The 16,977-nt window shown below is 30.1% G+C and overlaps 1 protein-coding gene across 2 annotated transcripts in view; it reads left to right on the top strand.

Moving 5' to 3' along the window:
- The window catches only part of Ser (protein serrate), a 370,686-nt gene extending 357,762 nt beyond the window's left edge, over nt 1–12,924 (top strand). The window contains exons 15-19 of one of the 2 annotated variants that reach the window (XM_081730299.1): nt 1,741–2,085; nt 3,793–3,992; nt 6,109–6,444; nt 7,455–7,617; nt 9,879–12,924. In XM_081730299.1, the coding sequence (XP_081586425.1) occupies nt 1,741–2,085; nt 3,793–3,992; nt 6,109–6,444; nt 7,455–7,617; nt 9,879–10,465 (1,631 nt within the window). In that variant the 3' untranslated portion in view covers nt 10,466–12,924. The remainder of the gene's footprint in view (nt 1–1,740; nt 2,086–3,792; nt 3,993–6,108; nt 6,445–7,454; nt 7,618–9,878) is intronic. The other variant, XM_081730300.1, reaches the window with a different exon arrangement.
- Nucleotides 12,925–16,977: the final 4,053 nt, after the last annotated feature.

Below are 16,977 nucleotides of genomic sequence, written 5' to 3' on the forward strand. Positions count from 1 at the left end.
AAGAAAGAAAACTTAACATGTTAGTTTTTGTCTAGAGTTTTCTAAAGTTGTGTGAAGCTTTCTAACCCCAACTTGTTGGGATAAAAATTTAAATGTTTACCGATGAGTCTTCCCTCAGAAGTTGCCACTCAAGAACTTAAGAGTCAGCGACAGCTTGGAAAGAACTGGAGTGGAAGAGTCACTAGCGGTGACATAGGCAAGGTTTCCTGGTGTTAATCCTACCAAAACAACAATATTACAATTATTATTATTATTATTATTATTATTATTATTATTATTATTATTATTATTATTATTATTATTATTATTATTATTATTATTAGAAAAATAGTACAGTACTCATCATAAATACATTATTCTACGCATCTGATTGGCTGCGAAGACAAGTGTCAAAACTTAACAAGTGGATGAAATTAGTATGTGTTGCTATCTATTGATTGTCCTCCTTTTTAATTCATATAATATACTCTTTTTCAGTCTCTTCAAATTAATGTAAATTGAAATATTAATTTTATAAATCCAAACTTAAAAGATAATAAACAGAGAAATGGCTTTTTCAGAAGAAGGTAACATATCGAAAACAAACAAACTTAAGATATGTATACAAAAATCGAGAGTGCCCTATAATAATATGAGCTTGAATATTCGAACCTCTTCATTCATGAAATTTTGTACACCACTGGACTCGACTATTTTTCATTTCGACATTCATTAATAAAAAATAAAACAAATTATTCCTCCAAAGTTTAAAAATTAGAGACATACATAATTAATTAAATTAAACTTTTGGGTTGCATTTGTGTTTTCTTTACCTTGAACTGACATTTTGAAGAAGACTTACTGCCGATATCGTCTGAGCTACACGATTATTGTTGTACAGATTTTGTGTCATATTTTCCAATATATAATAATCAAAACATCATTATAACGTTAAGTTTAATTCAAATTAATTTGATATTCATTGTAATAAAATGTTTCAAATTTCATTTTTATATTGAAGAGAATCAATTTTTAAACCAATAGTAGTGTGTGATTTTTGTACACTTTCAACAGTGATAAAACTTAAGAATAAAACATAATCAACGACTCGTTTTTATGGTTATGCAACTTTAAAATGTTGCTTCTAACGCCATCTGTGTGGAATTACCTGAACTACGTTCACTGCAGTCAGTTCCCAAGTTGAGTCAGTTATTGTATATCTTATCAATAGACAGAATATACAGTATACATGACCTGTATGCTAGATGAAATAAATTATTAAATAAAAGATAGACATTTTATTTATTTATTTATTTTTTTTTTTTAAATGCGTATTTTAGGATTTCGTTACAATAATACTTTAGTGTTTCAAACTGTATTATACAATGTTTTGCACTTCAGCCTTTCAAGACAATATTACGTTTTGCATGTATGAAAGTGCAGCGATTTCACTACTACTACTACTACTACTACTACTACTACTACTACTACTACTACTACTACTACTACTACTACTACTACTACTACTACTACTACTACTACTACTACTACTACTACTACTACTACTACTACTACTACTACTACTACTACCATTACTATTAATATTACTACTACTACTACTAAGAAATACATTAATACTATAATTAAGAATATTTTGTATATGATTTTTTGAAAATATATATATGCATATGTTAGGAGTTAAATTTAAGATGAATTTTAAGTTTTGTATTAAAATAATATTTTTAATTATTTTTTTTTCAGCTAAAAGTCATCCATGTAAATCCAATCCATGTTTGAATGGTGCTACATGTGTCAACACTGGTGATTTTTATTCCTGTATCTGTAAAGATGGTTTTGAAGGAAAACACTGTGAACTGAATATAAACGACTGCAATCAGCGGCCATGTTTTAATGGTGGCAAATGTATTGACGGTATAAACTGGTCGTTGTGTGAGTGTGCTCCAGGATTTACAGGACCTGATTGCCGTATTAACATCAACGAATGTGCTTCCAATCCCTGTGGGTTTGGCAGCACTTGTATTGATCTGATTAATGAATTTCGTTGTGTGTGCCCTCCAGGAAGGAAAGGACCGAGATGTGAAGAAGGTAATTCCGAAATTTCTTCTCTCCATAATGTTTAGTCATAATGTTTATGATAAAACTTTTAATTCTTTAATTAAACATATAATGTAGTTGAGTAGCCTGAATCTAAATATGACAGAAATCGTAGTAAGCTGAATTTGCAATCTCTACCCAAAAGCTGAATTGTGCTACTTTTGTAACGAGTCAACTGATTCCAGAAGATAATACGCTTCTTGTTATTGTCAGTAATTCTGGTTATGAAATTTAAAATTTGGTGAGATAAATCTAAAAGAGTTGTTTAGTTAATTTCATGTTGAATCAACTTATCAATCAACAGTATTGTGTCACTCCTTAACGAAATGATTTTGGAACAATTATTCTTTATGATATCGTTGAAAAGTTACGGGATAAGTAGCCAATTTAAGACATTTGTTGCTTTCTCATGCGAATAAATTGAAAATTCAAAGCTGAACGTGGGCTGAATGTGAAATGAGTTTAACAAAAATCCACTACTAGGTTTGAGATCTAGACTACTTCTGCACGTAGCGGGTACGGTGGCCCAATGGTAGAGCGCTTACCTTTGGTGCATGGGGTCTCTGGTTCGATCACGGCTAGGTAAATTTGTGGTGGACAACATCGTGTCCTTGGGATTTCTCGGCGTACTCCCGCTTCCTCCCAGTTTCTTATTCCATCAATTTTTCCATCATCATTCACTTGTTTTAATCATTCTGTCCCTTAGTCTAAAGGGCATAATCGTGGGATGTTAAACTGAAATATTTTATTTCATTTTTTACTTCTGCATGCATTCTATAAAATTCAGATAAAAACAGACCTTTATTGGATTATTGCCTATTGTTGTAATCGAAAGTTTTGAAGTCAATTACAAAGTCACATAATGTAAGTCGTATCACGACTGTAATGTGTGTGCTTAATGTTGATGCGAAAACCAAGTGTTGTCTGGGAAATTGTTTGTGATTTCTGAATTTGAAAAATGAAATAAAATCTTTGAGTTTTACGTCCCACAGTTATGCCGGTTAGGCTAAAGGAGACGGTGATGATGAGTAATGAATGAAATGGTGGAATGAAGAAAGTGGGAGGAAACGGGTGAACCCCGAGAAAACCCACGCACATGGTGTTTGTCCACCACGAAGTTCACTTGGTGGGGCTGGGATCGAGCCCGGGACCCCAAGCACCGGAAGTGAACGCTCTACCACTGAGCCACCGCGGCTCCTGATTTCCGAATTTGAGTCTGTATTTAGTTACATACCACTGGAGTAGCAACAAATTTGAACTAAAAAGACCTCATCTTCACGAAGTAAAATGATAATTAAAATGGCATTTTCGTTGTACACTTATTAGTTTGTAACTTCTACCTTAAGAAAAAAGAAATACATTAGTAATTTTTAGATACCGTGCAGCACAGTAATTTTTAGGTACGGTGCAGCGCTTGGTATAATAACATTATAGTTTGGGCCTTCTTATTTAGTTGTTGTTCGGGGAAGGACTTAAAAAGAGTTAGTTGGACTTAGAGAATCTTTCCTAGAAAAGAACTGGGCGGTACTACCACATTTAACATTTGAAAGTTCGAGAGATTGTATAGAATTAGACATTAAATGTTCAAAATGGATTTTCCTTTTTGAAGCTGAGAAGTAACTAATTGTTTTTTATGCATTCTTGTCCATTTTTAAAAAATAATATGTATCTAAAGTATTTTTTCTTTTTATTTTTCAGTAGTAGATAAATCTGTGAATAGGAAGATGTGCATGTGGATGGGTCAATATTTTGCCAACAACACAATATGGCATCACGACTGTAATGTGTGCACCTGTGTTAATACGAAAGTCAAATGTACTCGCATCTGGTGTGGTCTCGGAAATTGCTTAGGACATCCAAATTTGACTCAGGATTCAGTTATATGTCAGCCAAATCAGGTATATTATTTATTTATTTATTATTTTTAACTAACCGTGCAGCACATACCTAGTAAAGTAGTTCTTTGTTTAAATTTGTGACATTTTTCAAGAAATAAGTTGTATTGCATTTAAAACTTTGTGTGTTTCTATTTTAGTTCTTTTTTTCAGTATTTTAAAAATATTTGTTTTGTTTTGGTAATACATATATATGTATGCAATGATGTATGAAAAAAATAATCAAGGGTGCGGTGGATGTTCAAGGAACCAATTTCATACTCATATTCTTTCAGGACAAACGTGATTTCTGTATATATCTATTTTTACATAATAGTTTGCTCAAGGGGGCAAGTTTAAACCTGAAGACTCTTACGCACGCTTGCATATATGTGTGCATAAATAATCCTAGTGCAAGCATATGGAAAGCAAAATGTAAAATTATGCATGGTAATCATATCTAATAATTAACTAATCCTCTGGCTTTGAACCAACTAATGATATCGTCGTAAGTTCATCACTGGAGAAATAAAAATATCGTTACTGGATTCTATGCTTTGCCAAGCCAATCCTAATCAAGATTGTTGTTTGTCATTTCTAAACCCCTGGTTTATATATTATCATTTTCCACCTTCTCTTTGGTCTACCCAAAGGTCTTTTCCCGACAGATTAGAATTAATGCTTGGTTAGAACTCTATACACTTCTTGCGTATTTCCCACATAAGTGACGTATCCTGTCTATCTTAATTGTCTCGATCATATCCGTATAACAGAATAGAATAAAAGTGTAAAATAAAAGTCATTATGGTTTACAACCAAATAATCAATCATTAAATACAAAATCAAATTATGGTTAATATAGTGACTAAAATATAGTAAAGATCATAACAGTAATTTAAATGAAATAACACATTTCAGATTATGGCATAATTTCTATACATTCAATGAACTCTTTTATTAAATAAAATAGGTTCGCTGTCAACCAGTCGTACAATTTCTTTTTAAACTCTTTAACGGCAGCTGCTGTATAGAGACTAATAGCTTATTAAACAACTTCAGTCCTCCGATTAAATAACTGTTTTTTGACTTTAGATAATTCCAAAAGGTCATCAATTTTCTTACACCATTTAGTATTATGTGTATGTACCTTTTTCCTAAATTACATATCTGTGATGTTTTGCTTGGTGTAAAATAGCACTTGGTCATTGTCTTATGCCTAATAATTAGCAGTTTACAGTGTTTTGTATTAGGTGTTTTATCAATAATCCAGATCATTATGCACTTGATTGCTAATATTGGTTATCTCTAGTTACTATGAAAAGCTTCTTAAACTGGATAGTTTATTTGTAACTGTTTACATTTTTTTTTTTTTTTTTTTTTTTTTTGAATAAAATAAACTCTAGTAAGATAGTTTAAGTCTTTCGATTCCCAATAGGTTGTCCTCAGAGCCTAGAAGTGAGAAAATATTAAAGATTTAATAAATAAATAAATAAATAAATAAATAAATAATTCAAATAATGCAAAAACATCTATTAGTTGGTCCGTTGTGCTTGCAGTAAAAGACTGATTACATTTATTATAACGTAAGCCGCTTGAAGAGCATTTTATAAATAAACTCAAAAGTAGTAAGCTTGCTCTTCTGTATTCTTCTATAGATAGTTAAAAAAATCATTAACATGTTTGTGCGTTTAACGTTATTTTTTTAAACTTTCTATAACATGATAAAATAGAGCAAAATGAGCATTATTTGAGTTAATTTAATTATGTTTGCCTTTGATTCAGTATTTTGTAATGTTCAATTATGAGTATATTTTATAACAGTCCAAAATTGAGATTTTTTTTAAAATCACCAAGCATCAATTTAAACAAAGAAACTTCCTGTAACTTCTATTCATTATTATTTCTAAGTAGTATAGCAAGGATATTCTTTAATAAGTTAAATGAATGATTCGATTTCATACATCCTCTAAGGAGCTAATGAAATCCAAAGAAAGGAAAATATTAGAGTGGATATTATTTCTTTTCTCTTAACTTTGAAAAAGTTAGACACACACTGAGAACAAAAATGAGAACTAAATAGGTATTTGATGAAAGATTTAAACAAATTTATACATTTTTCTCTTTATTTCTTTTGTCATAGGTTTGTGTTCCATCTCCACAAGAAGCTTGCCTGACGCAAACATGTACACCGTGGGGTGAATGTAGAGACTTAGAAAGTGGGAAACGAGTGGGACTACCAATGGTTCCAGCACCGCCATCCTGTTGGCCGAATCAAGCAACATTAAGCAATAATTGTGCACGGCTAAGTTTGTTGTTTGACAAGAGCAAGCTCCCTCGTGGAGTGTCGGTTGAAGGGCTGTGTATGCAACTGAGAAGACTCGCTGCCTTCCATCAGGCGAGCTTAAGTAAAACCGAAGAGCTGATTATTCTGTGTGATTTGAAAACTGGATTTAATGACACCGTGGAAGTCACAATGGTAAGTTTTGGATATGACTGAATATTAATATCTCTTATGTTACTTAATGAACTAATATAATGGATATCGAATTTTAATAAAATTTATCTTCTCTAGTAGTAGGTTTGAATATTAATAAGCACCAAGAGTGATTCTCTTGGTCTTATTGAATTTCTTTAGCAGAAATAATTTTTAGCTTTAGTTTCGATTCATTTTATTGTAAAGAACTTTGTACAGTTTCTTCAAAAAACTGTTTACGTCTCATGTAATTTATTGTTTTCTGAATGAATTTGCCCCCTCCCCTCTGGTCTATTGGCAGAGACTATGGTGGCTCAATGGTATAGCGTTCACCTCTGGTGCATGGGATCCTTGGTTCGATGACAGTTTGCGCCAAGTGAGGTTTGTGGTGGACAAGCACCGTATACTTCAGTTTTCTCGGGAATTCCCGTTTCCTCCCACTTTCTTCATTTCATCATTCAATTAATTTCTCATCATCACAGTCTTCTTTAGCCTAACTGGCATAACCGTGGGAAGTAAAAAGTAAAGGTTTCATTTAATTTTTTTTGGTCTAATGGCTAGTACGACTGCTTTTGGTACACGTGGTCCTGGGTTCGATTCCCAGTGGGAGAGCACAAAAATTTAATTTCATATTCATTCACTGTCATTAATTATTTTTCTCCTTTAGCCCAAATAACAAACGTGAAACGTTAAACTAAAAATAAAACCATTTTATTTTCCCAATAAATATGTAAGTTAGCATTAGATAAGACTATTCTCTGATATATGTTTCTGTTTTGTTTCAGAAAGTTAATTTTCTTTAAGATTAAAAAAAAAAGATTGCTACTTACCTATTACTTTCCATGATTTATCCCGCCGTAAATGTTCGCATTACGACATAATAAACTGACATGAGTTTTTATTTTCCTTTGGTTTAATTACATTTTGTTTCCAGCATTTGTATATATGTATCTGTATTTGTATACACAGTATTTGTGTACATTATAATACATGAAAAATCATTTTTATTTCAGTCATCGCAAATAGACTTCTCCAACCAAGAAGAGAACTTGGCCATTTCTGAAGGCATTCGAGTCCTCGGAGAACTCATCAGTCGAAAACAAACGAACATATCAGCTCTGACTGCAGTTGTCGAAGTGAAAGTGGAAACTGCTGTCATCAGTGAAGAAACTCAAGGTATTATTTTTCAAGTATTAATTAAATATTATTTAAAATTAAATTTCCTCAAATTATGCACAATTTGCATTTAACTTTTTAAAAGTCAAATAATAATAATAATAATAATAATAATAATAATAATAATAATAATAATAATAATAATAATAATAATAATAATAATAATAATAAACATGAAACTGAAGATTAATAAACAATCGATTGGTTATTGAAGGCATGATCATTATATTGTCTAAATATTTCGGTTTTATATTGGAAGCCTTCCTCATATAAGCTTTACGACAAGTACTGTACTTCCAAGTACTTTAAACCACTTTAAGTACTGGTTACATTATTACATTAGAAACTATCGAATTCTAGAGTATAAATTAAAGAAAAAAGTGCACAACCTACTTTCTTCAGTGAAAAGCTGCATTTTTCCTGATAAAACTAATACTTAATATACGTTGGAAGGTGAAAGTGAAGTATTCTATTAATATCACATAGTTTTTAATTTACATTAAATCAGGTTTGAGCAACCCATTCATCTACAAATTATAAATACACAAAAATGGCACCAGACACCAAGTAATAGTGTAGCAATCAAATAGCTAAAGAGAAAAATAGTACCGAATGTATACGTAAAGGAAACTTTACAGTGACACGTATGTGTGTATTGAAACTAATCTCTCATTAAAGCTATTTGTATCTCAAGTTACATATAATTTATTAATTTCTTTTAGGAATAAATCAACAGCAATAATTTACAATGTATTAATCACTTACCTAACACATTATTTCCCTAAACATGGTTTATATTTTAGATATTGGTAAGTTTTTACTTTGGTCATTTCATTTAATGAATCGTTCAATCATTCGATTTTCAGGAACTAGTTCCTCAGAACAATTCATTAAATATCACTAGGAACCAGTTCCTCACCTAACCTAACCATCAACAGTAAGTCATCACGTGACTCGATACTGGTAATGAATCTAGAAGAACAGATAAGTTCTCAAAACCAGAACCGAAAGATCCAAATCACTGAATCGCATAAAATGAATGAAGTGACTAATGTAAGAATTTGCCTAGACATTATTTAATTTTGTGTTGTGATTTACCAAAATCAACAATTATGGAACAGTGACGAAATTCCACTATGGTAGTTGAATAAGTTGACAAAACTATTAAGGAACTTCCAGAGTTAACTCGTACATTACATGCAAAGTAGTACAATGTTTGAAAATAGCATATAAACTGTTGCAAATATGTTGTCTTCATATTTGAATCTTATTCCAGCTTACAGACTATCATATACACTACCACACATCAAACTAAATGCTACTAACAGTGTGATAATTCTAAAAGCATGGGATAACACAGAATGCAACATCACAATCTGGACAATAGTATCTTTACTCACGACAAACCGTATTTCCTTTCGCATCCCGAACTCTGCAACACACGTAGTTGGGTTTTGCTCCGTATCCGTCGGAGGAAAGTATTCAGGGAAGTGTCGTCCGGACAGACGGTGGGATGTTGTGGTGTCGCTAGGTCTTCTACTTGATAGCTGTATATTAACTAAATGGTATTTCTTTATAATGTCACTCACAATTTCCAATCGGAGCTGAAGGTGTGATTTTGTTTCTACTGTGTTGTTGTAAATCATGTATGAATTTCCAAGAGACAGATCTAGCAGATGAAAGAAAATCTTCTTGTAATATTTTTTTGCTATACTTCTTTAATGAGGCGACCGAACCAAGGTGCTGATCAACACGATCAACACCTTTTAGTTAAGCGGAGTTTTAGCATCTGCGAAGGCAAGCGTAAAAATCTAAGCAACTGAAAGAAATTAGCTGATGTTGCAAAGTATACATCGTATTATCTTTCAAATGTAAATAACATTCTGTTGTTACAGTCGTCAAATCAATTTAAACTTAAAATTTATTTTATAAATACAAAATTAAAGTAACATTTTTAAAGCTTCTGAAAATATATGCCAGTACTACGTACTATTACGAAGTGCCAGAAAAAAGACTAATAATAATAATAGGTAAGAGTATAGAATTTTTTTATGTTCACCCATTGATATAACGGCAATGGTTTGTTGACCTTACATCACCTAACTGAAAACTATGCCCTTTCATGAGTCATAATATTAGCGAAGTGAATACTCTATATTGAATAATACATTTTTAATTGTCCTTATTTGTTCTGAATCGTTATAATGTAGATAATATATAATATGGTACTAATTTTAAAATATTTGTAATTCTTTTTTTAGGCAATGGCTATCTAATAGCTATGATTTGCATCATTCTGGCTGTTGTCTGTTTGGTTGCTGTTGGCTCTCTTTTCTATTGGAATCATAAAAGAAAAACGGATATAGCCAACCGATCACGCCACGATGACAGTTCTGAGCTGGAGAAGTCGAACAATTTACAGAACGAAGAGAATCTTCGACGATACACCAACCCACTACGATCTACAAGGAAAATGGATCCGGGAGGGTCTTTAGACTCTGGCGGTGGTGGTGTTGTAGTCGCTGAAGGCATGGGCTACGGTGTTTGTGTGAAACCAGTGGAACCGGAAGTGGTTGTCAGTGGTCCTTTGTCAAAAGTGTGCTCTCTTCCTAGTGACTCCACGGAAATGCTGGAGATGATCTCAGACGTTGAGAGCCCGAACGGAATCTCAAGTAAGATTTACAAGGCTCAGAACCCAGAAGTGAAAAAGAACACTTCACCGCCCATTGGTGAGGAAGCACCACACAAAGACTTCGCTAAGCATATAAATTTAAAGGCGTTGCCTTTACAAAGGACGCAACAATCTCAACAAGACAGAAGTGGTGACGTTCTTACTGTTATAGTGTGATAAAATAGTGCCTATCAACAAACAAAAATCACAAAAACCAGTTGCGCTTACTTTTTTTTTATTCGCCCCCGCTTGTTTTGTGCCTTTTTCCTACCACATGCTACCATTAAATATAAATATATGTATAAATATATCAGTCTGTTGTATTAAGATAGGAAGCTACATAAAATACAATACCAGTGTTCAAACAATAATACAAATTTGGGACTAGTGCAATTAGTAAAAGCAATACAGTCAGTTCTCTTAAGCATTTGAGGAAAGTTCTTCGTTTGAAACAAGAAAATTAACTTTTTTGTCAGTTTTTACTTGGACAAATAAACGTTAGCCAAAGTCTTTAACCACCATACGAAGAAGAACTATGTATATGAGTGTGTTCAGTACTATTTTATAAAAAAAAAGAAAAGAAAAAAGGAAGAAGAAGAAGAAACAAGAAATCATATACATTTTCTTCTGGTGTTATCACTTCTCCGATGAATGATTTGTTCTTCTGATAAAGACAGAGAAATACATTTATACATGATCTCGAATAAGACCGTGTTGTTTCTTTAGTTCCAGAAGTAAAAGAAGAAAAAAAAAAGAAAAAAGCGGAGAATTTTTTTTAAAGAATATTACAGTGTATTAAAAGAATAAAAAGAAAACTGCTTCCATGGTTCAATGTGATATATTTTATATATGAAAGAAAGAAGTTAAAATATAAACTAGAAACGTTATTGAGTGCTCATAGATGATGATGATGATGATGATGACTTGTGGAAGAATCACTTTGTAATACGTGTGTATGAGAGTGACTTTATTATAAAAGAGAGTTTAATTACACTATGTACAGATACTATGTACAATATTGATAGTAGTTTTTTTTTTTTTTTTTTTTTGTAAATGTTAAGACAAGCTTGTTTATTTTTTAATGATGAAGAAAAAAGTAAAGAAAAATTATTTTTCTAAAAATGAAAACAGTATGTTGAAGATGATGAGAATAATAATAAAAATAATTGATAATTTTATGTTGCAATTTCGGGTAAAAAGAAATTTTTTATAGTTAATGTGGCAGTGATAAGTAATGTGTTGTAAATATTTTGTACTTTTTTTAAAAAGTAATATTTATTATGTTCCTCAACTGATTTTCTCCATGAAATAGAAACAAAAATGCAGACGCAGAAGATTGTGGTTGCTTCATAATCTTCCACTTCGTTAACCCAGTGATTATAATTAATTTTATATCAAAAATTGAAATAATTTTTTTTTTTGCAAGATGACAAAAATCAGTAAAATTAAAAATTTAATAACTGATTACTATCGTAAATGTGGAACATGACTTAATTTGTGAAACAGGAAATCGTGAATATAAATGAGTGTTATTTGACAACAATATGATATAAAGTAATATATGAAATGAAAAAGGTATCATGTTCTCTTTTTTCTGCATCTTTGTTTATTATCATTCAATTGTTAGCAGCTTAAAGGCCTGAATCCTACTTTATAAAATACATAAAAGCTGCTATCATGTTCAAACTTTATGATTCATTTACAACTAGGCCGTCGCAAATAATTTTCATGTACTGACAAAGAGTATCTGTTATATATATATATATATATATATATATATATTTCCAGTTTTTTGGAAAGAAATATTTTATTATTTACAACTATAGAGAATTTAACATGAGTATAGATTTTTATATATATAAATATATATATATTCGCTGAATGTAAATATGTAAATAATTTACATATCACTTTTAAATCTAGTTCTATATTTCAGAACAATATTAATTTATGTACCTTAGCGTATCATTAAAATACATTGTCGTGAGAAAAAAATCTTACTACGATCAAAACATTTTATTTAAAAATATCATGAAGTAATATTATTATTAGAGAATTTCGAAGCAAGTAATCTAATGATAAATATGTTGGTCAAATACCTCAGTGACTTGACATATTAAAAACTGGATATGAACTCTTTAAAAATTCTCTTTGGTTTAGAAGTTCCAATTAAAAAAAAATAAATATTTCTTGAAAAACACATCCTCCTTTTAATGTACTTATTAATTAAAAATCATCAAACAAGGTTGTGAATTTTTATTTTATTAATTAAGATTACATAACATCAGAAATGAAATGTTTCTTCGTCTGAGGGGTTTTCAGATTTTAATTTTTAGTTTCAATACCTGCTATTTTTATGTACAGTGCCTTGCCATTTAAAGTTAAAATGTTCTGAGCTTTAGTGTGTCAGGATGTATGTATGATTGTATAGCTTGGCTTTTTATTATTATTATTTTTTTTTTCAGTTTTCCGAAATAATTTGTGTTCTCAAAAAAAAATCCATATATATATACACGAACATTTTAAATAGACTATATTTTAATTCTGGGGATAAGTAATAGCAAGTGACGACAATTTACAAACTATTTTCATGTAATAGTACTCTTATTATGAGCTTACAAACATTGTTCGAATCATTGGATGGGGAAGGATATTTGAAAGCTTCTTGAATCAGAAGCCAATACTTTTTAAGTCGTGATTTCTTGATATGACCACGAAAACTCATATATAATATTTTGAATATTAGACTAATGTTTAATTCAACGCCAAAACAATTTTTCATGTTTTTTCTTTGCCTTAAGATACTGTAACATTACTAATTACAATGTATTAAGGATGTCAGTAAAACACTTATTCTTCTAAAAAAAAATATTATAGATCAAGCGCATTTTCTGCTTTAATTCTGTAGCATATTTTCTTATTTGGCAACACTGAATCGCTTGATGATGTGGATGAAGAGTCAAGTGAGTTGATCTCTTAATAATTGACAGTAACGTATTTGTAATTAATACAAAAATCGTAATTATTTGTCATTTAAAATGAATTCTCAGTGTGTAGTAATGATGCTACATTGATGGGAAGGCAAAGTATGATTTTTCTGGCTTTTTTGTTTTTTAATATCAGTTACAAATACATTCAAAGAATTATTATAGACATTTTTAAGTGTTAATTTTAATAGTGTTAGATTATTTGACATACAAATATAATTTCCCTCTTTTTTTCCTTTCTTTATTTGAATGAATTTATGGGACAATTTATGGTTACTTATATATAAAACACCATACTACAGTTGTGAAATGCTTAAAATATTATTATCTATCTTGGTCGGAACTAGAAATAGTAATATCTTATGAGTTGGCTGGAAATCATTAGCTAATATTACTCTATCAAGTAGCCAGTTCGAAATCTGCAGTTGGCAGTTATTTCTACAACTTCTGATCTGTTATTTTGAATGATAGTTTCCCAAGATATATGCTTGAGCGGCATTTTTCTGTTAGGCGGTAATCTGATGATACAACACTTTATTTACTATTAGTGGAGTTTCAGTGTTACTTCTAAAACATTTTGACTTCAGGTTTTCTTGTATTTGTAACGTAATTCTGTAGAATTAATGCAAATTTAAGAAACACAACGTGTTTTACATATGAAAGTATGAAGTAGGTAAACCCTTCAGAGTAATTAGTCCCATTTTCTGTAAGGGTGAACATAAAATGTAAGAAATAATGTCCATAAAGGAAATCGAAGGAATGTTCAGTTGTAGGGCTACTTCTATTCATTTGTTTTTAGCTTATTTGAGAACTTCTTTATTCCTTCCTCCTTACAAGGTTAGCAACAATCATAAATCCGGGTTAAGTTCTGTTTAATATTCCAGGAAATATTAGACGTCTAATCTTACATAATAGTTTTATCATCTGAAAAAAACACTCATTTTAGGTTTGCAACTTCTTGGATACAATAAATGACAAATTCGGATCAAAGCATACATTATCTAATAAATAATAGCATTAAAGTTTCTCCAAATTATCTTTGCCTTCATCAGACACATTGTGAATTACAATTTCTAAGACTGCAGCTTATATACTTCTTAAAATGAGACGAGGTCATGTCTATGAACCAATAAGATTTGTTGGTTCTTATTGGTTCAAACGAATCTTATTGGTTCATAGATATGACCTCTCATTTTAAGAAGTATATAATCTGTAGTCTTAGAAATTGTATTTCATAATGTATTTGATAAAGGCAAAGATAATTTGCAGAAACTGTAACGCTAGTATTTATTAGATAATACATACTTTGATCAGAATTTGTCTTTCATTGTATACAAGTTTTATCATATTCATAAGTTTCAGCTTGGAGTTAAAGTCAATAGTCTGCACTCTCAGCCAACATAAAACATAATTTTGAGAATTATCTTGGCAAGTGTATACGATAAACAATTATAAAATATTTTAATCGTATTAAGTTAACAAAGAGACGAAGAAAGGAAGCAATGTGTTACTTCCCATTACTAATATATAACTACAATTCTTCAATATAAATCAGTGGATAATACCAATTCAAAAAGACATATTTTTATACCATTTCGTATTCTGGTAATCATTTATATCAATGTTTTTTTTACTCCTTTAATATGCTAAAAGAAGTAGATTTTTTAAAAATATTTGAATCATGACTAGATTCTTTGTATTGTAAATCTTTGTTTATGGATCTTAAAAATAGAAAAGAAAGGTAATTTTTCTCCTACAAGTTTATCGACATCTTTTATGTATGATTTAATATACATAACATGCGGATACATTTAGAAAATGATATTATTTTTCTCTTTTTAAGTCACACAAACCAAATTTCACAATATAAAGAATTACGTCACGATGCCTCACAATAAAAATAATCTTAAAAATCTATTTATTTTAGCATATTGAAGAGCTACTAAAAAGCATTAACTTAAAATGACTATTATTAATTTAATAATAATATATTAATTCTGATAATGAGATGTAAATACTTTTAATCCTATTTTACTATCTAAGAAAACTAAGAAATGTCACTCTTGATCAAAAAAATAAACGGTATTGTATTATTCGCAGCTAAATATGTTAGATCTGGCTATAAATGGATTAGTGCCTCATCATTATGTAAGCATATTTTTGCCAGTGTATTGAAATTCTAATGTTAAAAGCAAAATTTATACAGTTGTTAATTTCAAATATCAATATTCTAGTATTGTATTAAACAGAAATAAATGTTGAAATATTTATAACGTAATTCGTAGTGCCTTAAGGAATTTGGAGTATACATTTTTAAAGTATTATATCAAATAATAGTAGAAACGTTTTAATAAATAGTATTAATATCGACAATAACTCTTCTGAGAGTAAAACATTTCGAATGAAAACCCAAGTAGTGGTTTGGATATCACTTGAATAGTAGGTTTCTTCCTTCATAAGCTCGGTGTTGAACCAGAAATCACAATCTCATTACTAGTTATTTTGCTTACTAATTAGTGATGAAACAGATTTTTGTATAATGTTAGATAATATATACACAGATTGTAGTTCGTGAAATAATAACATTAAAAGAAGTCTCAACGTTAGTTAGCAGAACACTGGTTCAGTTTCCAGCATTAGCTATCACAGAATAGATTCCCAGTGCTTTTGATACGATACGTATTAAGAATGCAGGATTATGTCTTCCGAAATAGTCAAGCTCGTCTTCCCCCGTCTTTACCAGAGGTGCTATACCGGATACCTACTTCCAAATACTGAAAAAAGTAATAAATCTAAATACAGAAATTATTTTTTCACGAATGTATTATACATAAACAACTTTTCATTTTGAAGTATCAAATCATATATGGTACATCTCTGAAATTACTTAAAATGTATTCCAAGAATTGTAATATCTGTGGTCTCAATTTTAGTAACTTTATGAATAAAAAAAAAATATTATTGTCTGCTACAATACAAGACTTCCGTGACAGAAATTAATCTTAAAAAATAAATGCTTGTGTAAGAAGAGTATTGTTATTAACTTCGTAATATTTCCATGTAAAAATAATAAAAAATAATTTTCATGTCATTCCAGTGTTTAAAATTTATATATTTTGCGAAAGGAGAATTTATTATATAAGAGATCTCACTACATGAAATGTTACGAGTTGATAAATCACATACCACTTCTTTCCAAACATTATAGTATATCCCTAGAAAAAAGAGATATTTAAAACAAAATGATAAAATAGTGATGCTTGTGATATTCCAGTGCCTATGTACCAATGCAAAAAAAAAAATATATAATTAAATATAAATTTTAGAAAATATATTTATACCATTTTCTGTTGGATCTACTTCTTATTCTAAACTGAAGAAAATAAGAGTATGGTATATTTTCTAAAAGTGTACTAGTTGTAATGGGATTTTTACGTCGAGGACCAATAATAATTTATTGTAAATACTTATTTCTTTCACTCTCTTTCTATACATATGATGATGATTATAATGCAAAATAAACTTTAGCAGTTATGGCAATAGTGTGTTTTTTAATGTACTTGGCTTAACGTAAGTTAGTAAAGAAATGTGTTCAATAGAGAAGTCAGTAAAAATATATATATGATGTTAATATATATTATCATCCAATATTTTTAAAGATTTCAAATAAAAGTATGGATATATTATATATTAGCAGAAACA

The sequence above is a fragment of the Thermobia domestica genome, chromosome 11 (genome assembly GCF_964235325.1).
Source record: "Thermobia domestica chromosome 11, izTheDome1.hap1.1, whole genome shotgun sequence".
Classification (NCBI taxonomy): Eukaryota; Metazoa; Arthropoda; class Insecta; order Zygentoma; family Lepismatidae; genus Thermobia; species Thermobia domestica.